The following is a 26,746-nucleotide window of genomic DNA, read 5'->3' as shown; positions in this document are numbered from 1 at the left end:
CTTTGACAGGGAGGAAACCAAAGTTCTTTTTTCCCAAGACAGGGACTTTATATACTTATGGGCATAGAGGTGTAATGATGGGGGAGGATAAGAATTGCATAATCCACTTGTGTAATATTCCTACACTGTGTCAGCTTTACTTGTTTGCAAGGACAGAGTTGCAACAACTATAATTTATTCTAATATACAGAGTAAAAATGGCCAGGTACTTTATGGATTAACAGCAGATCTTTTTGAAAAACATTTAACTTCATTCACAAATTCCATTTAAATTTTTTTACTAGGGAAACACTTATGTTCTGTGCAGCTCCAAGGAATCCATCACCTGGCCAGAGAAAATATGTCCATCTGCTTCCTAAGTAACCACTTGTCAATGCATCTCCTCAGGCTTTGCTTGACTTCCTGATTCCTCAAGCTGTAGATGATGGGGTTGAGCATGGGGGTGACAACCGAGTAAGACAGGGAAACCATTTTCTTCATGTTGGATGAGAGGCTGGACTTGGGTCGCAGATGAATGATGCCAGCTGTGCTGTAGAAAAGAGTCACTACCACCAGGTGAGCTGCACAGGTGGAAAAGGCCTGCCTCCGGCCCACAGCCGAGGGTATCTGAAGAACAGCATGGATAATGCGAAAGTAAGAGATGGCTATCAGAGAAAAGGGAATCATCACTATTATGACAATAGCAATAAAAATCAGTAGCTCAAACAAGGCTGTGTCTGCACACACCAGCTTCAACACAGGAGGGACATCACAAAAGAAATGATCAACCACATTTCTCCCGCAGAAGGGCAGGGTAAATAACCACGTGGTGAATCCCAGAGCTACGGGGACACCAGACAGCCAAGACCCAACAACCATCTTGAAGCAGCGATCCCTGTTCATCATGGTGGCATAATGCAATGGGTGGCATATTGCTGCTTGCCGGTCATAAGCCATGACACCTAAGAGGAAACACTCACAGGTGACAAAAAGAATAACACAGTTGAGCTGCAAGGCGCAAGCTGTGAAGGAAATCCTTTTTCTCTCCACCAGCAGAATTGTGAGCATCTTGGGGACAATGCTCAGGCTGTAGCAGATCTCTGTCAAGGCAAGATTCTTTAGGAAGTAGTACATGGGCGTGTGTAGGAGAGGGTCAATGGTTGTGATCAAAACAATTAGAGAGTTCCCTGTCAAGATGGCCAGGAACATGATGGACATCAGTGTGAAAAATAGGAACTGCATCTCGCCTTGGAAGGCAAACCCCACAAGTAAGAAGTGAGTAGTGACGGTTTGGTTTCCTGGCTTCATTTCCTCAACAGGTCCCATCCTAAAAGAGGAAAAAAAAAAAACACACTACAAAAGGATTAGTAGCTTGGGACAGACTTGTGGTCTCAGAAATAGCTACAGCTCCAAGTAAAATGTGGTTTAAAACGTGAGGCGAAACTTGGACTGGATATGACAGTGACCCCAATCTCAGCTGGGGAACCTGAACAAGACCATTTGAACAATCACAGGCTGGGATTCATCTTCTCTAAATTAGGTGAACAGAAGATAGACGTACACATTTCGAATAACAATTTGTGTTTATTTTATATGGAAAGAAATGGATACCTGCAAAGGGCAGGTCACCTTAGTGTAAGAGCGGCGTCTGTGATCGAACAGAATAATTTCACTTTGGATGGGCTGGATGTCCCTTAGTTCGCTTCAGCGTCTGAATGTCTATAGACATCTAAATGTCAGACAGTCATCTTAGCATCCGTTTATACTGAGTGACAAGAAATAAAGCACAAGACAGAAACACAATTTCTTTCCTTCTGAGATGGGTGTCCAAGGGTGACAGGATTCACGGTATCATCAATAGTGAAGTGAGTCAAAAATTACCACGTTTTTGGATACCTGGAATTAGCTAAAATTCATTTACTTCTTGGTGCTCTAAGCCAGGTGACAGGGAGATCCCGTGGCTTTCCAGCTCCCAGTTTGACTTCAAGCAGAAGTCATCTGCCTACATTATTTTCGTTGTTAAGCCTGGAAAAGTATGATGCAAAGCTAAAAAAGTTTAATTTAAGAAAAGTGTTCATGCACCTACGTTTGTTTCATCAAATCATATAAAATCCATATCCTGAGTTTTCCTTTTAGATAAACTCTGTGGAGGAAAAAGATGCTCAGCACACAGACAGCTGCCCACTTAAAAGTGGTCGCCAGCATCCACACCTTCCTGACATTTTCTGGGAATTTATCAGCTCATCAGATCTGCTAATGGAATTATTTGTCTGGGAAACTTCCTGGACTGTTTCAGCCAAAATATATTTGGTTGATTTTTGAAAGGCCCGTAAAGAGCACGGTATACTTTACATATAGAATCATACTACTTTTTTTTTTTTCTGTATTTACACCATTGGGATTGAGATAATGCAGCCCACAGGATCTGGAGTTTGGCTTTACTCTAAGAGAAAGAAGGATTAACATCTTCTCTTCAGGATTCACATGCCTGAGTTCAGAAAATATATGTATATACAAATGTATGTGTAACAAAAAATCCAAACTAATAATGAGAAATAAATTGCCTAGACTACCATGGAGATATCTGTATGTCCAGTGGGGTTTTGGCTTCCATCCACAGACGAAGGAAGACTCTTGCTACCTACAAAGCAGTCAAACTGTATCACTAATCAACACAGAACAGCTTAAGATTTTGAAGTCTTGGGGTTTTCAGGGCTTCTGGAAATGTCTTTTTCTTTTCCTTAGCAATGATGAAAGAGAAAATGAGGAGATGAGAAGGATAGGAAGACACGGGTAGACAGATAGACCCTGTGATTCATTTTTCAACATATTTATCAGCAAAATAGGCAGCTACAGTTGCCAAAGTTTTCTGTAGACAATAGAAATAAGCAAGTATACTCTCAGTATAATTAACGTTTCTCCACCTTAGACATAAGAATTGCTGATGCCGTGGGTTCCTGTTTCTCTCGGGTGAGTCAGTGAGTAACTCAGATGTACAAATCTGCATTGTTGGTGTCTAAAGGTAGGTGGGATGGATTCCTCTCCTGTATCATAATAGCAGCTCCAGGCTCCAATTAGAAAAATAAACCATGGAAACACACTTAGGTTTTGGTTTTGCCTTAGGAGCCAACTAAGAATAAGAAACAGAAATCAAAATATTACCTTATGTCACTAAAATGAGTCGAATTTTCTCTCTCTCTTCCGTAGAGGCAATAATTCCAAAGGCAGAGAGGAAGAGAAATTATGAACGGAGAGAAAAAAAAGGAAAAAACAAAACCACTTTGCTTTCCTCTGTAAGAGGCAACATCTCCTCTCTGATTCCAAAGGCTCTTACAACTAATGCATGGCGGTATTTGAATTGTTATGTGCTCCCAGCAGGATCAGGTCTCCAGGCAGCACCTTTTTGATATGATTAAATCATATGTTAAATGAACTTTTTTTACCCATGTTCTATATAAATAATGCAGTATGTTTTAGGACATACTAGCAGTCTAAGCATAGTACAAGCAAAGTTTCCTCCCATGTCTTCAGAGCTGTACGAGTACTTGATATAAGTGTCAACAGTAATAACAGGATATTCTCTTACTGTTTTTCTTATCTAGTTTACTACCATTAGGGAAAAAAATGGAACTTGACATATGTTGGTTTCCCAGTAACTTAAAAGGCTTTCAAGAAATCATTAAAAATGCTTGAATAACAATGGTGTTACGAACATAGAGAATTGCAATATGATATTGAGCCAGAACGGTGGGGTTGGAAGGGACCTCTGGAGATCATCCAGCCCAACCCCCCTGCCAGAGCAGGGTCACCCAGAGCAGGTGGCACAGGAACGCGTCCAGGTGGGTTTGGAATGTCTCCAGAGATGGAGACTCCACTACCTCTCTGGGCAGCCTGCGCCAGGGCTCTGCCACCCAAAATAAGATGAAAAATCTTATGGGTCAAGATAAAGACAGGGAGATCACTTATCAGTTACCATCATGGGCAAAACAAACTGGAATTGAGGAAAATAAATTTAATTTATTGCCAATTAAAATAAATCAGACGGTGAGGAACAAAGACAAAACTAAAACACCTTGCCCCCACCTTTCTCTTTTTCCTGGACTCAACTTCATTCCTTCATTCCCAAATCTCCTACCTCCTCCCCCTCAGACCGGTCCATTCGTATCTGTCTCTGCTCCCCATTCCTCCTCACGCGTGGGTCCTCCAGGGCGCTGCAGTCCTTCAGGATAAACCTGCTCCAGTGTGGCCTCTCGCCATGCTGTGGTTCCTTCAGGGACTGAGTCAGGCAGAAGTGTCCCTGACGGCTCGGGGTCTGCAGCTGTGTGGCTGGACATACATCTGTTCCGCTGGTCCTGCTCTTGCCTGTGATGCTGCCGGGTCATCGACAAATTTCTGGGCCTGGCAAGGCTTGCTTCCACCCTAATAAATACACAAGCTATGTTGCTTTAACAGTAAGCATAACCCCAAAATGCATTTTGCCCTGTTCTAGGTCTGCATTTCTTAAAGTACAACTGGTTGTTGTAGGGTTTGTCAAAAAAAAAAAAAACAAAAAACAAAAAACAAAAACAAAAAAGTACCCTCCAGTTTCCTTTGATATTGAGAGGATTTTGGTTTCTTTTGCAACTGCTGTGAGCAGTAGCTCCACCATCCTCCCCTGAGCCTCAAGGCTGCCTAGCCTCTGCTTGCCTTTTCAGAGCGTTCCTCCAGCGCGTGGTGCATGTGCCTGCACGCATGTGCGTGGGTGGGGGTTTTGGTTGGCCACACAGGTATATTCCCTAAAACATCTGGCTGGCAGTTTGCATGAGGAAAGTGCATGAGATAATTACAAATTATTACTTTTCAAATATTCTTGCTCTGTCTGAGCATGCAGAGACGCAGTCACAGCTGACGATGAAAGTCAAAGCTGAAATGGACTTCAGTCCAGCCAGGGACGTCAAAGACAGCAAGAAGGGCTTCTCTAAGTACAAAGGTGACAAAAGGCAGACCAGGGAGAATGTGGACCCATCACTGAATGAGCTGGGGGACCTGGTGACATAGGACGTGGAAAAGGCTGGTGTACTGAATGCAGCCTTTACCTCGATCTTTACTAGTAAGACCAGCCTTCAGGAACGCCAGGCCCTAGAGATCAGGGGGAGAGTCTGGAGCAAGGATCAGAAGATCAGTTCAGGGAATACCAGGCATATGTAAGAGGGTAGATCTATTAGATATTAGGAAGAAATTCTTTACTCTGAAGGTGGTGAGACGCTGGAACAGGTTGCCCAGAGAAGTTGCTCATCCTGGGAGGTGTTCAAGGCCAAGTTGGATGGAGCTTTGAGCAATCTAGTCTAGTGTGTGCCTGGCCATGGAAGTGGCTTGGAACTAGATGATCTTTAAGGTCCCTTCATACTCTAACCGTTCTGATTCTATGATAAGCCCATGAACTTATGGATCATGGAACATGGGATCCTCCTATGAGTGCTGAGGGACCTGGCTGATGTCGTTGTGAGGCCATTGTCAATAAACTTTGGATGACCCTTGTGACTGGGAGAGATTCCTGAGGACTGGAGGAAAGCAAATGTCACTCCTGTCTTCGAAAAGGGCAAGAAAGAGGATCCAGAGAACTACAGGCTGGTCAAGCCCAGCTTGGTCCCTGGGAAGGTGATGGAGCAACTAATCCTATGAACTATTTCCAGGCACATGAAGAACATGAATGTCATCATCAGGAGTAGTCAGCATAGCTTTGTCAAGGGGAAATCATACTTCATCAACCTAATAACCTACTTTGATGAAAGGACTGGTTTGGTAGACGGGAGAGCAGTTAGATATGCCCTTTTTTGCCCCTGCTGCAAGGTGAATGGTATCTTGGGCTGCATTAGGACAAGTGTTGCCAGCAGGTAAAGGGGTATGATCCTTCCCCTCTACTCAGCACTGGTGAGGAGTCTGGAGAGCTGTGTCCAATTCTGGACTCCTCAGTACAAGAGAGGCATGGACATACTGGAGAGACCCCAACAACCAGACACCAAGATGGTGAAGGGACTGGAACACCTCGCACACAAGGAAAGGCTGGGAGAGCTAGTACTGTTCAGCCTGGAGAAGAGAAAGCTTGGGGGGGATCTTATCAATGTGCATCAACACATGATGGGGGAACATCCAGGTTTGGAGTGGAGCAGAGCCAACTTTCTGTTCAGTGAGAGGCTCTTGCTCCTACTTGTTGCTGTGTCAACCAGGGCCAGCTGAGGTGGACATTTAGCCCATGGAGGGGTTGCACCTGTGGGGAGGTGGGGACAGGTCAGGTGACCCAAACTGACCAATGAGGTGTTCCATCCCAGCTGCCATGCTCAGGATAAAAGCTGAGGGATCAAAGGGATTTGGTTAGCTTTGTCTTCTTCAGTGGCTCTCTTCCTCCAACTTTTCTCTTCCTCCAACAGCTGATGTCTAAGGAGGACCCTGTCAGTTCATCTACCTTCAGTTCACCATCAGTACGTTCTGGGATCCAGTTCCCATTCATCACTGAGTCCAGTCTGGTCTGGAACTTTCCCAGTGCCTGCCAGTGACATCTCCCTGGGAGCTTGATATGGCTTTGTATATACTGTACGTATTTCATTATTTCCTTTTTATTTTACTATTAATATTTCATTAAAGTAGTTTTGTTTTTTTCTAAACTCATACGTCTCTTTATCTCTCTTCCTCCTCTCCTTGGAGCAAATGGATGAAGCAAGACATCTGTCATCTTGTCATTGGCCAACTCAGACCGAACCATGACAGGGGAGCAAAGAAGGAGACAGGCTCTTTCCAGTGGTGCCCAGAGCCAGGATGAGAGGCAATGGGCACAAACAGAAGCACAGGAGGTTCCCTCTGAGCACCAGGAAATGCTTTTTTACTGTGAGGGTAACTGAGCACTGGCACAGGTTGCCCAAGGAGGTTATGGAGTGTTCTTCCTCAAAGATATTCAAAAGCAGTCTGGACACAGTCCTGGGTGAGTGACTTTAGATGACCCCCTAGATGTGGTGACCTCCAGAGGTCCCTTCCAGCCTCAACCATTCTGTGATGTTGTTTACCTTGATTTCAGAATGGCTTCTGATGTTGTCTTCCACAGGATCCTCGTAGAGAACTGAAGAATTATGGGCTGGATTAGGGGAAAATGCGGTGGACTAAAAACTGGCTGGTCAGGCCCAGGGGGTTGTGATCCATGGCACAAAGTCTAGTTGGAGGCCAGTAACTAGTAGTGTACCTTAGGGGTCAGTACTAGGTCCAGTCCTGTCAACACTTCATGAATTATCTGTATGATGGGCCCTCAGTAAATCTGCTACAACCACAAAACTGGGAGCAGTGGCTGATACACCAAGGAGTCATACTGCTGTCCAGAGGAACCTCAACAGACTAGAGAAATGGGCCAACTGGAACCTTAAGTCATGTTTTATGCTGTTTGAAAACTGGGAGTTTCTTTGTCTTTTTCGATAAACTCTCTTTCAGTCTTATTTTTCAGAGTATAAATAAGGGGGTTTGACGTGGGTGTTAAGATGCTATATTGGGTTGACATTGGCCTATCAAAGCCTATAGGAGTTGATGAAAGTCTGAGTGCAGCACAAGTCCAGCAACAGTGGAAGTTCACAGCTGAAATGACATTGTATTGGGTTCACAGGTGCTTAAACTGAAAAGAGGAATACTGTTTACAAGAGCGTATAAAAAATCCAATCACCCACACCCCAGATACTGGTTGGATGCAGCCTTGTGTAATGCAAAGGGTTGCACGTTGATTGAAATGGCCATACGTATATGGGTCATAATCCATTGCTGAGAGCGTAAAAGCTTCTGCACGAGCTAGCAGGAAAAAAAAGTATAAAATTTTACAATGCCATCGAGAGAAACATTTTTCTTCTTTTCCAGGAAGTTCTTCAGCATCTTTGGGACAGTCTCAGTGGAGTAACAGACATCAGCAAAAGCTAGATGACCCAGAAATACATGGAGGACTGAAGCTGAGGATTCACTTTTATTACCAGCACAGTAAGTGCATTCCCAGTCAGTGTCATTAGATAATAAAAAAAGCCACCAGAAATGGTGAAATCTGGAAGCTGGGATGGTTGGAAAGTCCCAACAGAAGAAACTCGGTCACCACATTTTTCCATTCATGTTTTGTCAGCAACCAGGAGACTGCAAAACAAACGAACAAAACTTGTAAATTTGTGAAAACAAAAGATAAAATTGGAAGAAGGCAGGGAAGTGTGCCACAGCCGTATGCCAGGCGAGGAATTTCCGGTAGGGTGAGGAGTATAGATGTACCGCTGCACAAGTCACTGGTTAGAAGTCTCTGGGACAACCGTGTGTTGTGTCGGGTCATGTGTGCTCGAGAAAGGTAATTCAGTGTAGGTCCTCCAGAGGAGGAGTGCTGGTTAAATAGTGACCTCAGTCTAGCAAATCTCTGCTCTTGGTCTCTTGTCTACTGGTCTGATGGGAAGGTCATTTTATAATGTTCAGTTTCATCTCCCTGTCACCGGCGGAGTGATTAACTTCAGGCGTAAGAGAGTAGTGAAATATTTATTAACATAAAACAGTAATTTAACAAAGTTAGTCGTGAACGCGACAGTGTTTTACGAGGTTGGATGGAGGGGCATGCTCAGTTATTTACTGTCCAGAGGCCAGGGTCAGACAGAGCTGTCAGGGAGACCCTCCCGTTGGGTCCCGAGGCTCAGAAAGGACCCTCAGCTTTCTGAACTCCTTCTCCAAGAGGAGTCTGGGAGCGCTGGATCCAGTCCTAGTCCCAGACCTGGCCGATGGTTTATGTCTAAAGGATTATATCTGTGCTATCAATCCTTCGTATCACTTAGCTAAGATTGCAATGTTTAGCGTGCTATAAGCCGCTTACTGAGAGGCTGTGGCGGAAAGGGATCTCTCAGCCTGGAGGAACAACCTTGAGCGGGCGTCCCAACTCAAGGAGACATCCTGGCGTGCAGCCCGCTGCCGCGCAGGAGAGCTCAAAGGGCTCTTGGGCTGTCCGCTATTTACAGAGTAAGAGAATTGACCTATAGTCATATACGCATGGGAACAAGAACTCTCGGTCCCCACTCCAGGCAGTGTTTTGTCTGTGTTGCCAGCCATCCCCCATAGGTCAGGTCCAACTCATCACAGCTCCCACTGATGGCCATGGCTTGGGCAGGAGCTGGTGGAGGGGAAGGGGGAAAAGGGGAGAGCACGCCACCACAGTCCCCTAATATGACAAATGTTAGCATTTGTCATGCTCCATATATACTCGATACAGTTGTTTACACAATTTTTACTTGTTGTTCCTAGATAAAGCAAAACGGGCAAATGGAATCACTTGCAGATTGAAAAACAACGCATGCATAACACAGCAAGGAGAACCTCGGAGGCATCACCTTCTCTGTAAATGACAACTATGCAGCCATTTCTGCTGCTGAAGGTCTGTCAATAATATCTTAACTCAGCCCAAGTGGTTTTTGCCTCCTCTTCTTCGTTGCAGTTGTGCACCAGGCTGCCCTTGCTGACACCCATGATTTACACCTTTTATTTATTTATTGATAGGGCGAGGGGGAACGGTTTTAAACTGCAAGAGGGGGGATTTAGATGAGATGTGAGGAAAAAATCCTTTGCTGTGAGGGTGGTGAGCCCCTGGCCCATGTTGCCCAAAGAAGCTGTGGCTGCCCCATCCCTGGAGGTATTCAAGGGCAGGTTGGACGGGGCTTGGAGCAACGTGGTGTGGTGGGAGGTGTCCCTGCCCAGGGCAGCGGGTGGCACTGGGTAGGCTTCAAGGTCCCTTCCAACCCAAACCATTCTACCAACAAAAATAAACCACCAGAAATCCTGAGATATCAGAATGGATGGAATACATTCTTGGTTTCACAAATCCAATATTTGAAAGAGATTGAGGAAATCTTGCCCAAACACTGCTCCAGTTCAGACTAGGTTGCACGGCTTGGTCCTCTATTGCCAGTAGAAATCCCAGCCCTAAATGCCGCGCGCTGTGGTGGAGATGTTTGTGTTTGATTTTTGTGTGTGTTTCTTTGGGATTAGGTGGGTGTTTTTGTTTTAGTTTAAATGTTTATTTGGTTTTAGCCAGTCTCTGAGGGCTGCTTCTTTTTTTTTTTTTTTGCCTTCTGTTTTGCAGGTGGCTCATCTCTGCAGTGTGTTGAGGGAACACTTTGTTCGTCACTCTGCGGCTCACCATTGGATCACAAACCTCATCCCAGGAGACTGATCAAAGCCACAGGAAATTTACTTCCCGCCTGAGGCCGTTGATCTTCTGCACGTGCTGGACATGATACAAAGACTTCTTCCCCCTCTAACTCAGTCATCAGAGATTTCTGGTCCAATCAGCAAAGCTTCCTCCTCCCATCCTACCTGAATAACTACAAGCCGCTGTGAACTTGGGGTTGTCATTGTCATTGCTGCTGCAGTATTAATCTCTCAGCCAAAAGAATGCCAAGCGGATATGAAAGAGGAAAGGAGAACAGAAATCCTCAGTCTTTTACCTCCACAAAATAGACTGGTTTTGTCCTCAGCTTTGCTTTCTGGCTCGCTGTTAGGGGGCCCTACCCCAATGGGAAAAATGGGGGTTGGTAGTGAGGTTTGTGCAGAATTATCTTTTTTTTTTTTTATTACATTGTAATTTATATAGTTGGAAAACCAGGCAAGCTTCTGCATGCAAAGTGTTTTCTTCGCATTTGTCTTTAAGCAAGAGTCCTAAAATCAATTAAAAAAAGAAGACTGGGGGACTGTTTTCCTTTGACTGGATGTGTTAATCAGCTAATTGGAGAAAACAGCAGTCAGCTTCTGTGAAACACAAGGGAAGTGCTGGAAAGAGAAGAAAAAAATTTCAGCAGGAATAGGGGAAAGGGAATCGATCACCTGTGGGTGACTGTGATCAACAGGCAGAATCGGAGGAGGCTGCGGGACACACCGTAAGGCAGTGATGTCTTTCTGCAGGCGGTTTCCAATGAGGAGGGCTTTGGTGCCTAAAGGTGGCAAATAATGTGTAGGAAACTGAAGCATTTCGTTATTTCACAGAAAATTGCATCTATACCTCTTCAAATGCAGGTGACTGACTAAAATTTTGATAAGTCTATAACATTCCCAAATCTAATGTGTCCCACAGAGCCTGCTCAAAGATCAGACTAACACCGTTGTCAGAGAAACACAATCTTATTTTAGAGTGGACGCATATGTACATAAATGACCTTTGGGCTGCATACTCATGTTCTTTTAGTCTGAAATCAGTCTAGAAGTTTTCTGTTTGTTTACTGTTTTCATGCTGAAAGAATAAGCTAAAGAAGTCGGAGGAAGAGAGTGGCTGGGCTTGAGATATCTCATAATGACTTTTCAATGACAGTATGTAGTGCAATGGAATGGGCAAGAAAGACCATGAAATGTATCTATATGTGTTTTGACCTCGTGACTAGAAATAGTTTGGAAGTAATTATTTGTTCATTAGTTGTCTTCATCAATATTAATCATCACTGCATTGAATGTACGGAGAAAATTACTTGCCTTGTAGACTTCGCAGCCTATACTGTATGTAAGACATACCTGTGCCTACTTGCCCCCATGAAATAACCTCAGGACTCTGTTCTTTGTTGCATGTGGTTGGGACTTACCCATAGCCATAAACAAACTTACCTGAAACCGAACAAATTGAAAGTATGTGCGTACTCATTTGCATTTTGGAAGCCTGTCGATACTGACGGAACTGACCGTACTGTCTCAGCAGGGCAGTTCGATTGACTTCCAGTGGGATGAGCCCTTTTGGAGCATCTTCTGGTGGCTGTGGATAAAAAAATGCGAACTGGGCTCCTGCAAATTCAGTTGTGCTCCCTCACAGTTTTGTAGGAGGTGAGATGCTGGCTTTTGCTGCTGCTGCTCAACAAAAAGACAGTCTTTAGGTCAAGTTTACAGTCCAATAACAAAACCAGTTTGTGATCCCATGCTAAGGCATCCTCTTCCTTTATTCTCACCAACGTTCAGAAGAAATGCTGATGGTTGTGTGGTACCTCGGAGCACCTTCTACTGGCCGTGGATATAATAAGGGAAATTGTGCATTTTTTTTTAAGGTCAAAAAACTGCCTGGAAGAGATGGTAACCATTAGAAATGTGAAAGTTGAAATTGGCTTAATGAAATGTAGGCACAATAGTAGAAAGAAAGCATCAAGAGTGGTTCACATTATGAGTTAGAAGCTTTATTGATGAAATCAAAGGTTGTAGCAGGGAGTTACAGCAGAAGAGAACTGAAATATGAATGTGACTGAAGGTGAAGAGAAGCAGCAGTGTTTTACATCTCACATATTCTGCTGTTATGCATAGATGGAAGGTTTTATTTTAATAATTTCTGCTCTGTGGTATTTTACTCTTTTCCTTTTTCTAAAGTAGGAGAAGACCACATTCAAGTTCTTTGTGTTAAAATAGCACATAAAGAAATGAGTTTTGTAATGCTGTTACTCCTCACAACTGTAGAACCTTGACGTTTTGCCTTTGCTTCTTGTTGTTCCAGCAATGCTGAACCAGACAGAGGTGAGTGAGTTCATCCTTTTGGGCCTCACGGATGTCCAGGGGCTGCAGCACTTCTTCTTCATCTCCTTTCTGCTGCTCTACTTGACCAGTCTTCTGGGGAATGGTGCCATTGTGACCATGGTCATATTTGAGCCCCGACTCCACACACCCATGTACTTCTTCCTTGGCAACCTGTCCTGCCTGGATATTTTCTACTCTACGGTCACTGTTCCCAAGATGCTGACTGGCTTTCTCTTTGGCCATCAGCCCATCTCTTTCGGCGGGTGCTTGGCCCAGCTCCACTTCTTCCACTTCCTGGGCAGTACTGAGGCTGTGCTTCTGGCCACCATGGCCTACGACCGCTACGTGGCCATTTGCAATCCTTTGCGCTACGCCCTTGTCATGAGCCCACAGACTTGTCTGCTGCTGGCGGTGGCCAGCTGGTCCACTGGTTTTGTACATGCCACGATGCACTCAGTCATGACCTCCCAACTGAGTTTCTGTGGCCACAAGGACATTCGTCACTTCTTCTGTGACATCAAGCCACTGTTGGCTTTGGCTTGCAGTACTACCAGCCTCAACATGACTCTCCTCAATGTTGTCACCACATCTATTGTTCTAGGCCCCTTCACTCTCATAGTCCTCTCCTACCTCTACATCATCTCCTTTGTTTTCCAGAAAGTCCGGTGCCAGGAAGGAAGATGGAAGCCCTTCTCCACCTGTGCCTCCCACCTCACCATTGTGGCCCTGTTTTACATACCAGTGCTCTGCAATTATACGCCACCCTCCTCAGGAAGCTTCCCTAAAAGGGATGTGCAAGTGTCTCTCATGTACAGCGCTGTCACCCCAGCTCTGAACCCCTTGATCTACACTCTTAGGAACCAGGAGGTGAGATCTGCCCTGAGAAAAATGTTAGGGAGAAAACGTTTTTCCTGGAGGAAAGTGACTAAATGAAGGACAAGGCTCAGAATGCGGTTACTCCCCCTCTCATATTTATAAGGGAAGAGGTCAAAAGGATGCTGTATTGCAAAAGGCTGAAAAACTTTTTATTATCACATGTAGTTCAACACCTTAGGAATTAATGGTATAGATCTAAATCAGGGGAGATATGGGAGGACTTGATGCTTCTTCCATTGTTTTTAGATGCCTTACTATACCCCATCTGATCTGTGGCTTCCAATCCAGAAGGATGTGTGTCTCTTGCAGGAACTGAGACATACCTGACAGACTCGTGCAGATGTCCCTACATCCCCAAGTCCTTCTCCTCAGGGCTGCTCTCAATTCATTCTCTGCCCAGCTTCTCTTTGTGCTTGGCATTGCCCTGGCCCAGGTGCAGGACCTTGCACTTGGCCTTGTTGAACTTCATGAGGTTTGCAGGGCCCACCTCTCAAGGTCCCTCTGGATGGCATCCCTTCCCTTCACTTTGTCAACCATGCTACACAGCTCGGTGTCATTGGCAAACTCGCTAAGAGTGAATTCGATCCCACTGTCCATGTCACCAACAAAGATGCTGAACAGCACTGGTCCCAGTACCAACCCCTGAGGAATGCCACTCATCACTGGTCACCAATTGGACATTGAGCCATTGGCTGCCACCCTTTGATTGTGATCATCCAGCCAGTTCCTTATCCGCTGAGTAGTCCATCCGTCAAATCCATGTCTCTCCAATTTAGAGACAAGGGACGGTGTCAAATGCTTTGCATAAGTCCAGGTAGACGATGTCAGTTACTCAGTTTAATTCCTGGACAAGTACTATTGCTAGCCCCCTCCTTTGATCTTCTCTCATCTTATGGTGCTTGCACCTACGTACTGGCTTGTGGGTCTTCTGATCATATGCCTGTGTCTCTGTCTAGCAATGCAGCCATGGCTGGTTGTGTTGGTGTGAGGTATACACTGACCCTTAGCTGTACTTTTCTTCAGACCAACTAAGGAGCAAGGGGCGTCATGCCCTGTGGTGAACCTGCAAGCTGGAGTGCTCCTGGCTCACTTGCAAGGGAGTGAAGGTACTTGGGAAAAATATTTTGAAAGGGGGTTTTTGAAGCCCGAAAAATGCAAGACAACCAAAGTACAGAACAAGATAGTAAAGCTAAAATGAAGACATCTGTAAAGATTACCGTCAGGGTGGGCTGAGTGTAAGCTCTCCCTTAATTGCAGCTGGCTTGCCTGCCAGGTGACTCTCCCCTTGAGCAGGGACGCCTGTCAAGGTTTGAGATCCCTTACCTGAGACTAAGAGATCCCTTTCTCGCAACAGATCCTTGGTAAGTGATTGATGGCATGCTGAATTAATACGTATGAAACATTGCTAATCCATAGAGCTACTTCATTATTATAAACTTTTTATAGGTAATTCCATTAGACATAAATCATTCTCCAAGTCTGAGACTAAGACTGGGCCTAACCATACCTAGGCTCCATAAGGAGTTTAGAGAGCAAGGGGGTCCGCTCTGAACCTCATGGCTCAACGAGAGGGTCTTCCTTACCCTTTGCATCGCCAGTCTCTGAATCATTCTAACTCGATTCTAACTCAATTTTCCTTTGTATGTTTCTTCCATGCAGTAATTAATAACATTGCCATCAACCTTATTGAACCTTGGTAAAGCACTGTTAAACTTTGTTATACTCCGTTAAACTCCATCAAATTATTATTTTACCGGAATAAACCATATTGCTGCATTTCTCTGAGTGAGGTGCATTCCACTCATCCATAAAAGTTGGTGTATCTTATAGTCACAGAATCACAGAATCTTCATGGTTGGAAAGGACCTGGAAGAGTTTGAAAACACACCTTCAAAATGCTCTAAAATAGTATTGGTTTTTTGAATAATTATATGCATGTCACGATTTTTGGTACCTAAGTGTATTTTTCACCCTAACTGAATGTGCAGGTAATTTGACAAGAACAGCACCAGAGGGAACTGGGAACTGTCACTGGGTCTGCAATGCAGTGTTGTTTCTGAAGGTGGTGAGAGGGTCGATTTTATCACTGACAGCTTCACCCTTCACGACTCCTGAGAGAAACAGTCAAAGACACACCGTCCACAAGCTGCTTGACCAGAAAGATAACGATGTTCGGTTCCTTTAACAGCACCAACCCCTATCGGAAAATGACGTTTATTAAGTTCAGTTGTAGTGTATTAATTTAACATCATTAGGCTTGAATAAGAAACAAGAATTCCCTGTTGCATCATACGCTCATTAAAAAATTGAAGTCTAGCAAAACTCTTCCTCAAAGACTATTTCTCCTATTAGCCACCTGATGACTGTACAGAAAAGCTTGTTATAGTTTGCTGAGTCAATCGTGCCCTTGGGTAAAAGCCGCACAGTGTGAAGCGTGGTCACAGGAGTAAAGTTTCCTGAAGTTTTAATGGGGCCTGCTGAGGCTATTAGAGATGGGGCTGCTGCAGGAAGTCTAAGTGGCCCTCCTGGGGGGCTCATCAGAGCACAAAGTCAGAGCATGGTTATAGGAAAATAAAGGAAGGATATAGGAAAATAAAGGGGCAATTCCCTGAAATACTGTCCCCTCCAATCCCCCCCCCACCTCTGCAGTACTCATCCAGCTCACCCATTGCCCCTCACTGAACTGCCGTCGCTCTTCCACAAGTGTCCCCAGTGGGACGTTCAATGGCAATGACTCTGTCAAAGGGTCACTGTAAAGGTTTTATGCGCCTGAGATCAAGGTAGGAGTTCTTCTCTACTGAAGAGAGTTGTTTTAACAGTAAAACGCATGCACAATCATGATGTGGGTGTTCCACTGTTGCTGTCTAAAAGTAGAGAGAAATGTCTGTTCACAGCGTCTTTGGGTCTGGTTTCACAAACCTTAGGGACGCACACATCAAAGCACAACCTCTAAGACAGAACCAAGCGAGACCCAGTCTGTTTCACCAAAAAAAAATGAAGACGTGGCTTGAAATGCATAAACAGAAAGGAGGAAGGTGTATTTCAAGTTAGACTAAATAATTAGCTCATCTTCTACAGGTGCTAAAGATGTCTTAACCCAGGTAACTCAGAACAGTCAGTTCAGAGAAAAGGTGTGTCCTGGTTTGAGGTAAAACAGCACCAACTTTCTGTTCAGTAATTTTACTCCTTACCTAGGCCACCTCTAACTCTCCGAAATTAATGGCACGGTGTGCAAGAAAAGGGTTCCTTCTCAGAGTGAGACCAATGTTTACAGCAATGTAACATAAATGTAAACCAATGTTTAGAGTTTGTGCCAAGGAATGGTACCAGAGAGGCTCTTACTTATACTCAAGTAGGAGTATCAATTTAGTTGTTTGAGAGTTAAGTGCTACGATAAACATTTTGGTTAAAGACTCTCTGATTTTTCTGCCTATTTAGACTTTGATTCCTGTTGTGAGGGGAAAGCATTTCAGAAAAGAGGGAAAGAAATATGTCATGTTTATAGGATATTAGGTTCTCTCCTGTCCAAAACCCCAAATCCTATCTTTCCAGGTTAAAACTTCATTAGAAAAATAATAAAGCTCTGGCATCTATAATTATTCCCAAACCACATATGCACAAAGGGGGAGATAAGCAGAAGGAATGAGACCCTGTGGTGATCTACAGCATATATGAAGGTACATGAAATAAATTTTAGCTAACACAGTGAGGATGCTGTTAGAGAAGATGATTTCAGATATCTACTTAAGGATATGATGAATCACACCCAAGAAGTGACAATGTCTTTGTATTATATGTTATGTTATGTTATATATACTGTATATTATATAGTATATATTATATAGGTAGTCTTCATATCTAGGCACATCTAAGCTATAGAACGCTACAGTTAGCTGCAATGCGAATAAGAAGCCATCTGCACCAGCTTGCTTGGGAATTAAATTTCTCTGTTGCAGCCCATAAACGCAATAAAAGTAAACTTACAGAGCATCTGACCAAACTTCACAAGCTCGCACACCTACGTGCAATCTCTTTCTGCATATAGAATGCCCCTTTCCTAGCACAAACCTGGCAAGCCAAGAACTCTCAATATTTAGTTAATTTAAATTCATATTTCTTATATTAATTTTGCCATACCTAAGGAGAGCACGGGTCAGCTTTCTAAGTTTATGACTCATACCTAGGATCTTTCTACAGCCCTTGGAAAGAAATAAGCACCTCCAGAGAGTAACTAGCCCATCCTGACTGGGTCATATAGCTGGGAACGAGATAAATCAGCATGGAAGAAGTATTTGTGGCTTTCCCCTGACTTCTGAGGAACCCCACGTCCCCAGCATCGGCACATGCTTTTCTTTCTCTGGTGTCTAAACTTAGCAGAAAAGGTGGCCACTCCTGCCACCTATAGTGCTCAGCTTCCTCTTGATCCTTAAACAACTGGTGATGGGACAGTGGCGCTACCAGTGGGGTTAGAATGAGGAGCTCCCTATCTCTGTCCACAGCGGAGCCAAAACATCCACCGCAGACGGCACTACAAACTTTTAGCTCTCAAATTTAGGTGAGGTTTATCCCATGTTGTAGTGTCACAGTGAGCAAAGACTAAACATGTAAGTGATGCCTCAAAGTCTTGTTCATACCTTCAGTCTCCAGGTGAGAGGAACGTTCCCTGCTTGGAAAAGCCCTTTTCTTTCCATGAGCTTCAAAGGTAGGCCTAGCTACTGTCATGAAAACAGACACTGACCTTTAATTTTCAGATTCCTCTCTATAAAGTCACTATAGCGGTACGGATGTCTTTATCGTCTTTGTCCCAAGGGAAGCATTGCCAGCATCCACACCGCTCAAGGTGGCTCCTAAGGAAGCAACACCCAAGCTCTGGGCTTGTAGCGCAGCCTGGCTCTCACCTACACCGCCTCAAGCTCCCTCTGACATGGGCAGCCTGAGGACAAGCATCTCATCACACAGGCGAAGCACCGGGCCATCCGTGACGTCTTCACAAGATAGGCAGAAATGACCTGTGGCCTAGGAGAGACCTACGTGCTCTCAGCACAGAAGTAGGCACAGCCCAGGGAAGCATCCCCACGGCACCTACAGGACACCCCGTCTCTACATGTGGGCAGCTGAATCCTGCCACGCCACGTGGCACTTGGCCAGGGTCCTCTTCTCTGCCCCATGTAGCTATGCCCCATGTTTCTATAGCCATAAGACACATTTTTTCTTCTTAGGGCTTTTGATTTCTAAGTGACTGAAAAAATATGAAAACATGGCAAAGTTGTTTCGAGTTTAATCAAGGTTACTTTGGGGTGTGCTTACATTTTGGTTTTACAAGGCTTTTTTGAGGAAGTCCAACAAAAACATGTTGTTTTTTTTTCCCCAAACAACCACCTAGCTCCACTTGTGACTAGGCACACTGCTACATCCATGACCATACACTTGCTGTGGAAATCACCTCCAATGCTTTTTATTTTTATAGTCTGTCCAAAAAAAAAAAAAAAAAAAAGGCTCACAAGGCATAGATCTTGATATGTCATTTAGATAAACCCATAAACGCTTGGGCTTCTTTCCTCAGGGCTCCTCTTATTTCTTTGTTTCGTAAGGTATAGATAAGTGGATTCACCATGGGCGTCACTACAGTGTAGAAGACAGAGAACAACTTGTTAAAAGCTGTGAGGTTGTAAGTTTTCGGTAACATATAGACAAGGATGAGAGTTGTATAGAAAATAGTGACCATAATGAGGTGAGAGGAGCATGTGGAAAATGCCTTTTTCCTCCCTGTTTCTGAAGGGATTCTCAGCATGCTGCTGATGATTAAAATATAGGATGCTACAGTGAAAAGAAAGGGCAGCACAGTACATGTAGCAGACATCAAAGATGCTACAGCTTCTACCAGAAATGTGTCACTGCAGGAGCATTTTATCACAGGGGCAAAATCACAGAAGAAATGGTCAATCTCCCTGCGGTCACAGTACGCCATTTGTGACATCAGCAGCGTGATAACAGAGCTGATCGTGAAACCGCTTGCCCAGGCCCCCACAGCCAGCGCTGTGCAACGCTCACGATTCATTAGGGTGACGTAACGTAAAGGCTTGCATACTGCTAAGTATCGATCGTAAGACATCGCTGCCAGGAGATAGCACTCTACCCCAACTAGAAACGCAAATACGAAAAACTGCATCATGCAGCTGCTGTAGGAAATACTTCTGTCACCTGTCAGGAAGCCGGCCAGCAGCTTGGGCAGGATGGTGGAGCTGTAGCACGTCTCCAGGCAGGATAAGTTACTGAGGAAGAAGTACATTGGAGTGTGGAGGTGCTGATTAGCCACCACCAACATGAGGACGAGAATGTTCCCCGTCATCGTCACTGTGTAGATCACCAGGAAGAGCAGGAAGAGAGGAACCTGAAGGTCAGGGAAATCGCCAAATCCCAGCAGGATGAATTCTGTAATGTAGGTTTGGTTTTGCCTTTCTGTAGCTGACATCATGCTGAATCTCGGGGAAAGAAAATAGTAAGATGTAATATAAAAATTTAAAAACTATTTTCCATGCATGGCCATAAAGATACACCATTCCAATTAATTCTTGGATCCAATCTCTATGTCCTGATAACTTATTTAAAATTCCAACTCTTAAAGCATTTTGGTAATATTTTCTATGAAAAACAAAATTGTCTTATCTCAGTTTCAACCACTCTTGGTACGCCTCAGGGACAAGAGGGTTTTCTTCTTTTCGAAGAGGCATGGATGATTACATGCCGGTTTTTGGCTCCATGTCCTGGATTGTTTTCCTTCCTTGTAGAGGCATACCCTGCTTCTTAATTTTTGTGCTCTGGATATACCTTTCCATATTTAGGCTCCTTTGTAGATGACCCAGCTACACCAACATGGGGAGAGGTGTTCAAAACTGCCTGCACCTGAACTACGGCATTAGCTTGTGGTCACATCAGGTTGGTTTCTGCAACCAGACAATCTTCACACAAGGTGTCTTACATTCTGCATCTTGGTTGATCCAGTTGATTTACCAGGTACGGAAATTTTAGGCGTGGGGAGGACTGTCTATGCAGTTTGTTCGGTTTGTTCAACGTCTCATCGCTTAAAAAATATTGGGACATTCAGATACAGCTGTGACTGGCGTAATGAAATCATGTCAGTAACTGATGAACCTTACAGTTCAGCACACAGGCAATTATTTCCACTGATAGAAAAATAGAGAAAGTCAGAAATTAATCTTCTCATCAGTTCCTCTTTCACTTTCTTTCCAGGTCTGTGCACTCTCCTTTGTCAGGCTTACCTCTATGCTAGCCAGTTACGGACTGGGGTCTCTCAGACACCTGCCAACATCACGTTGTGGCATGCAGCATGGAGTCTGCAGGCTGAAAAGAGAATTTTCTTCACTTTTATATGAAAGGCAGGAGCTTGATCTTCCCAAGTGTTTGCTTTGTCTTTAAAAATCTCCATACGTACTGGAGCCAAGATGAACTCAGAAGTCTCACGTGATTCATTATAGGCTCTTGAGTATTGTCGTGGTTTAGCCTCAGACGGCAACAAAGAGCCACGTGCCGCTCGCTCGGGCCTTCCCGATACAGGAAGAATCAGAAGAAAAGGCAAGACTCTTGGGTTGAGACAAAGGCAGTTTAACAGAACAGCAAAGGGAACAAGCAAACAACAACAATAACACGGACAGAGGAATATACGAACACGATTACGGGACCGCCGCTCACCGACCGGACCCGGGATGCCCCAGCCCGCTCCGAGCGTCGACTTCCTGCCCCCTCCCCCGGCAGCTCAGGGTGGGCATGGCTCACATGGCATGGAATACCAGGAAAAATTAACCCTATCCCCGCCAGAACCAGGACAAGTATGAACACAACATCTTCTTTGGTAGTTTCACTAATGGCAATTTTGAATAATTTATCGATTGGGTAGAACCTTCCCAATAACATTCTTGATTAAAGTTTATAGTATGTTAACACTGCACTGAAATTTACTAATAAATTTTGCTTTCTCCATCCCCCACACATATTATTTCCAATTATATTCCATTTTCCAAAGATACCTAATGAACGTACTGTGAGCTGGGTATCTGTTGTACCGAATAAGAGGGGACTGTGTCAGAACCCACTTGAATGGTGTCTTTACAACATGCCTTTGATGCAGGCACTCACGTATGGCATGAGGGCACACGGTAGGTTTCAGAGAACAACCTCTGCTGGACCAAACCACGAGTAGTGCTCTCGACAGTTGGATTTCTGATCTGAAGCAGCTGATGAGGTGAACTTTGAGTGTCAACTTTGCCTGAGTTCCCTCACAGAATCGAGGACCTGAAGGAAAACTCCAGAAAGAAGAGGAGAAACATGGGAAGAGGTGTGCTGTGAGGATAATGAGAGGGACCAGCACACTGGGATAAAGGACAGAGTAGGCCAAGTCAACGGTGCGAACAGACCGTTAGCATGGATGCCAAGTCAATGTTACAATCAGACTGTTAGAATGGGTGCCTTGGCAGATACCAAACCCTGAAGTGCTTTCTTCTCAGGGAAGGTCCAGCATGGTCTGGGCGAGAACCTAGATCTCTTGAGCTCTTTTTCCACTTGGCTCCGGTGGCAAACACATGGCAACCATCAGGCACAGGATAAAAATGGGGCAGAAATTCAAAAAAGCTGAGGTGTCATATTTTTTCCTATAATTTGGTCTACAACTTTTGCCTGAGAACGGACTGAAATTATTCCAATAATTAAGTTGTTCACATGCAGCATGCATCTTTTAAGCAACGGTCGTGTTTTCTGCACCTAGCGTCGGCGATCGGGGAGTGAGAAAAGACAGTGCCCAGCATGAGCATCCAGTGTCATGTCAGATGCACTAGGGTCAGTGCACTTGGCTGACTGACCTGCCGTTCTTGGTGTTGCCTTCCTAAATCAAAGGGAGAAAAACACCTATTTGTTGTTCCTGCTGAGGGTCAATGGACACTTCGTTCCCACTGTGAATAACTGTTTACTTCCCAAATGATGAACACACTGGTTTTATCCATGATAAACAACTTTTTGCAAATAATTAACTGAGTCCTCATGAGTAATTGACATCCAAACTCAACCATCTAATTTTAGAAGTCTCCATTTCTGATGCCTCCTGTGCGAGGAGCTTAATTAAACTGCCTAAACATAGGCATCTAGGACTATTTCAGATGCCCAGAAATATCAGAACTCCAGCTATCGCTCCAACAAGCTCCCCTATAGGTCCTATGCCACACCGTTGCTGTGAGCATGAATATGTGAAATGGCATTTGGCTTCTTTATTTGGCACCTGAATCCCATTGTAGGATGATCAGCTGAATAGCTCTCCAGGCCATATTGACCAAATGTCCATAGACTATAAACGAGAGCTTAGACGTCACAATCATGTGTGCAGGCCTACCGGGCAGAAAGGGCAATGTTGTGTGTTTGATTCTGGGGCTGAGTGCAGGGTTCAGCGACTTGAACATAGATCTTATTCTGTCTGGGATATCTGCAGACCGATGGCAGGCGTGACACAATACTTGCTGTAGAGCTGAACCCTTCTTGAGCAAAATGCAGGCAAGAAAAGAAACCCAAATAAATCTAAAATGGCACTAGACACACAGATTTAAGTAAATTAATCCGATTTTCAATGTGCATAATATAGCTTGAGTTTCATGGAAGAGAAAAAGCTCCATGTGAAGCAAAGTTAACTGCAGTTTATTCAGTGTTAAATTTGGCCAGATGAAGTCTTAACCTTCAGGTTCAGGTGAGCAGAAATCTCTTTTTGTGGTTACATGTTCTTCTTTGAGTTTATCTTTGCAAAGTTTTCCACCCATGTCCAACAGGTAAAGTGAGAAGCTCTTATACATCGCTCTGAAATTCCTTTTCTGTACAGCCTAAAAACATTCATTTTTACTACGTGTCTCCCGGGCCTACTTACTGCTCATGCACAGTACGGCTGGCTGACTTGTATTTCAAGTAATCTCATCGCCCAAAAGCAAATTGAAATTTTAATAAATCCATCAGGAAGATGCTATCTGTATTGACAAGATGCTCCTTGGCCTAAATGCTGATGGGACACCTGGTTAAAACAATATCCACAAGCAATTCAGAGGTGGGGTTATGTGCTCACAATATGAATGCTTCTGAAGAATCATAATTCATAAAATCTTCATTTTATTCCATCTTCCTTAATTCACAAGAGCACCAGACATATGCCTTCCATGTACGCAAATTTAGGTACTCACCTGAGAGATGCAAAATCATTCTCAGGTTTGAAAAAGGAAGGCAGAAATCCCCTTAGACAGAAATCCAGACTATTTGTCCTGGTTTGAGGTAAAACAGAATCAATTTTCTGTTCAGTAGTTTTACTTTTTAGCTAAGCCTCTTCTAACTCTCTGAAACTCTCTGAAATTAACAACATATTGTGCAGAAACTGTTCGCTCCCAGAGTGGTAAGACCTGATTGCTTATAGTTGATGCCAAGGAATGGGATACAGAGAGGCTCCTGCTTATGCTTACTGCTGTAACAACCAAGGCCAGCAAACTCCATTATTTGCCCCATTGGAGGGTCGGAAGTGGAGAAGCACAGAGGGGTCACATCTGCGAGGAGGAGAGGACCGGACTTGTGACCCCAAACTGACCAAGAGGGTGTTCCATCCCATCTGCATCACGCTCAGTAAAAAGCTGAGGGATCCCAGGGTCAGGGCTCTTTCTTCAATGGCCGGTGTCCAAGGAGGACTTTGTCTGTTCATCTGCCTTTGATCCCAATCCATGTGTTCCTCACTCCAGATCTGGAATCCAGTTCCCATCCATTGCTCAACCCAGTCTAGGATTTTCCCAGTGCCTGCCGCTGATGTCATTGTCATCCTGGAAGCTCAATATCGGTTTTGTATATATATTTCATTATTTTCATTTTATTGATATTTTCATTAAAGTAGTTTAGTTTCCTCTAAATTCATAAGTCTCTGTCTCTTTCTCCCTCCTCTCCTGGAAGAGAGACGTGGGGGAGAGCATCCGTCATTCATCTCAGTGGCCAGTCTGGCCCAAGCCACGATGCTATTTTGCCTAGATATCTGGGTATCTAGAATCAACGAGATACTCAGTGTAGAGTTCTCAGTGGAGAGAGAGAGGCACTTTTGAGAGGTTCCATAGCCTTGTCAGGGGACAATTTTGGTATTAGAAGACTCACATTACCCATTGTCTCTTCACTTTCCACATGGAGTACAAATTAATAGCGTGTGAATTAATTATAGGAAGGCATTCTGGCACCAAAACCAGAGGTTTGTCCTCTGGTGTGTCTTGTCCTCCAAACTAAAGCCTCTGGATGACGCTCACAAGCAGAGACCATGGCAGTGATGTAGCTGAGACTTTCTGGTTGAACACAAGCATTTTGTTCCCGTCGCAGAACTGACAGAGCGGAAAGTCAACAGGTAGGTGATGTATTTTTGAGACGGATTTATTCCATCTCACGTTAGCAATCAAAACGGATGATGCTCAGTGTTTGCAGTTCAGCCAGGACCAGCTCTGCACCTGCGCAGGCCAGTCACCGTGACAGCTATTTCAGATTGTGTTGACTACACTCCCATCTAGCGGTGTCTGCGTAGCACAACGTCATAGAGTCATAGGATGGTTAGAGTTGGAAGGGACCTTAAAGATCGTCTAGTTCCAGCCCCCTGGCCCCATCCGACCTGGCCTTGAACACTTCACACGTCCTTGAACACGCCCCCTTCTACTTTTTTGGGACTTCATTTTTTTTCACGTGGTCTTTGAATTTCCCCATGTTCTTAAGATTTTTTTTTTCTTTTTGAGGCTCACCAAGCTGATGCAAAGTTGTACTTTGCCAAGAGATATTTATTCATCTGTTTCTGTCTGGCCTCGGAGACCAAGCAGTCTGAAGATTCACTAGCAAATTACCTGGCCTTCTTAAATGCAAGCGAGGAAGCTGAGATTAAATACCAGGACCTGGAACAATCATCTCACTTGTTTGTGATACCACAGCCAGGAATGCAGCCACCCTGCAGAAAGAGAAGTTTGAGCAGCATCTCCAGAGGATGACTGAAATAGCTGGTGCTCGGGCAGCTGCCTGGCGTTGAGCCCAGGCCCGAGTCAGTTTTGGACTTCAATACGTCTGTAGAACACAGCGCGGACTTGATAGCAATGGTGATCATCATAGCAACCTTTCATTCAGTTGTCATCCTATCTGTCAATATAAATCCATCCAGGCCCAAAAGTAATAAAAACGTAGGCTAAGAAAACACGATTCCAATCAGAGCATACAGGAAAAGAGTAATTAGTTAAGTGCGTCTGAGGTTGACAACAGCAACCTTCCCCAAGGTTTTCGTTTGCTTGATTATCCCCTGGGGTGTTTCACCAGCCTCAGCTCTGAAAGGATTTTTGAGGAGTGGGGTGAAGGCAGGAACACGGGCAGACACTACCTGATAGAATGGAAAAGAAGAGTTGCTATATTCAGTTGGCTAAAAAGAAAAAAGGAAAAGGTGGAGATAATTGGGGGCAAGGGTCTTTGCCAAACAAGGAGCTCTATTTATTTTCTTTTTCCATGAGAAAAAATCAAGCTCTTGAAGAAATTAAAGATGGATGCAAAACTTTGAGAAGTGCAAGATTTTTTTTGACTTGGATTTCAATGTTGCAATGTTCCCGTGGTTTCAGGTAGGAAACAGTGTCGGTCTGGAAGGTTTGTTGATTGACAGAGAAACAGGACCCACTTCAGTGTTTTCAGTTGTCAGATGTTGGCAAATTGACTAAACGTTGGGGGTTGGAATGAATAAAAGTTTAAAGGGAAATTTAAAATCAGATCCGTGGAAAGAAATGTGTTAAGTCTTACAAAGCTATGCTGTCACAAGTGGTCCTGGTGTAAGTTATTGGGTGGGCGTCCTCATACAGCCTTCACTGCTACAGTCACCTCCCTGTAGTGCCTAAATGTCATGAGCAACACCAAAAAGTAAGTGCGGTCTGCATGGCAGAAGCTGACCTCTGGGCTAATACCTAAACTCCTGCTATCATCAATGGAAATAGGTAATTTCCTTAGAAGATTTAGCTCATACAAAGTAGCTACATAAAACGTATTGGATGGATCACACTCCAAAACATTTACTTTTCTCTGTAGGCTATAAGAGGAGCGGGAGGCGAGTGCCTTGTATGTAGATGTTCCAATTTAGGTGGCAGTAGTCCTGCTGAAGATGGTTCAAATACGTTCTGCTAAATTGGAGTGGGAGATCTGGGAAAAGAAAGGGCTGAAAAAAGTCCCACCAAATTTGTGTTTGCAATAGAGGACGTGTTCAGGCTACCCCAGGGCTGAAGGTTGTCCCTCCCAGCCTCTGAAGGGTCATGGGTGGAGTTTGCGCGCATGGGCTTGAAAAATGCAGCCCATTAATGCCTTGCCAACACCTCTCCCA

General features: G+C 44.3%; 3 protein-coding genes across 3 annotated transcripts; 1 reads left to right on the top strand and 2 right to left on the bottom strand.

The window, feature by feature from the left end:
- Positions 1-321: 321 nt before the first annotated feature.
- On the bottom strand, positions 322-1,305 carry LOC134520909 (olfactory receptor 10A7-like). The gene has a single exon (XM_063346782.1). The coding sequence runs from the start codon at positions 1,303-1,305 to the stop codon at positions 322-324; it is 984 nt and encodes a 327-aa protein (XP_063202852.1).
- An 11,154-nt stretch (positions 1,306-12,459) lies between these two features.
- LOC134520723 (olfactory receptor 12D2-like) lies at positions 12,460-13,410 on the top strand. The gene has a single exon (XM_063346466.1). It carries the CDS (start codon positions 12,460-12,462, stop codon positions 13,408-13,410), a length of 951 nt encoding a protein of 316 aa, XP_063202536.1.
- A 5,464-nt stretch (positions 13,411-18,874) lies between these two features.
- On the bottom strand, positions 18,875-19,828 carry LOC134520825 (olfactory receptor 11L1-like). The gene has a single exon (XM_063346669.1). It carries the CDS (start codon positions 19,826-19,828, stop codon positions 18,875-18,877), a length of 954 nt encoding a protein of 317 aa, XP_063202739.1.
- Positions 19,829-26,746: the final 6,918 nt, after the last annotated feature.

This window comes from Chroicocephalus ridibundus, chromosome 9 (genome assembly GCF_963924245.1).
Source record: "Chroicocephalus ridibundus chromosome 9, bChrRid1.1, whole genome shotgun sequence".
In the NCBI taxonomy this organism is placed as follows: Eukaryota; Metazoa; Chordata; class Aves; order Charadriiformes; family Laridae; genus Chroicocephalus; species Chroicocephalus ridibundus.
Note: the sequence above shows the minus strand (reverse complement) of the source record. Positions and strands in the feature narration are given on the sequence as shown.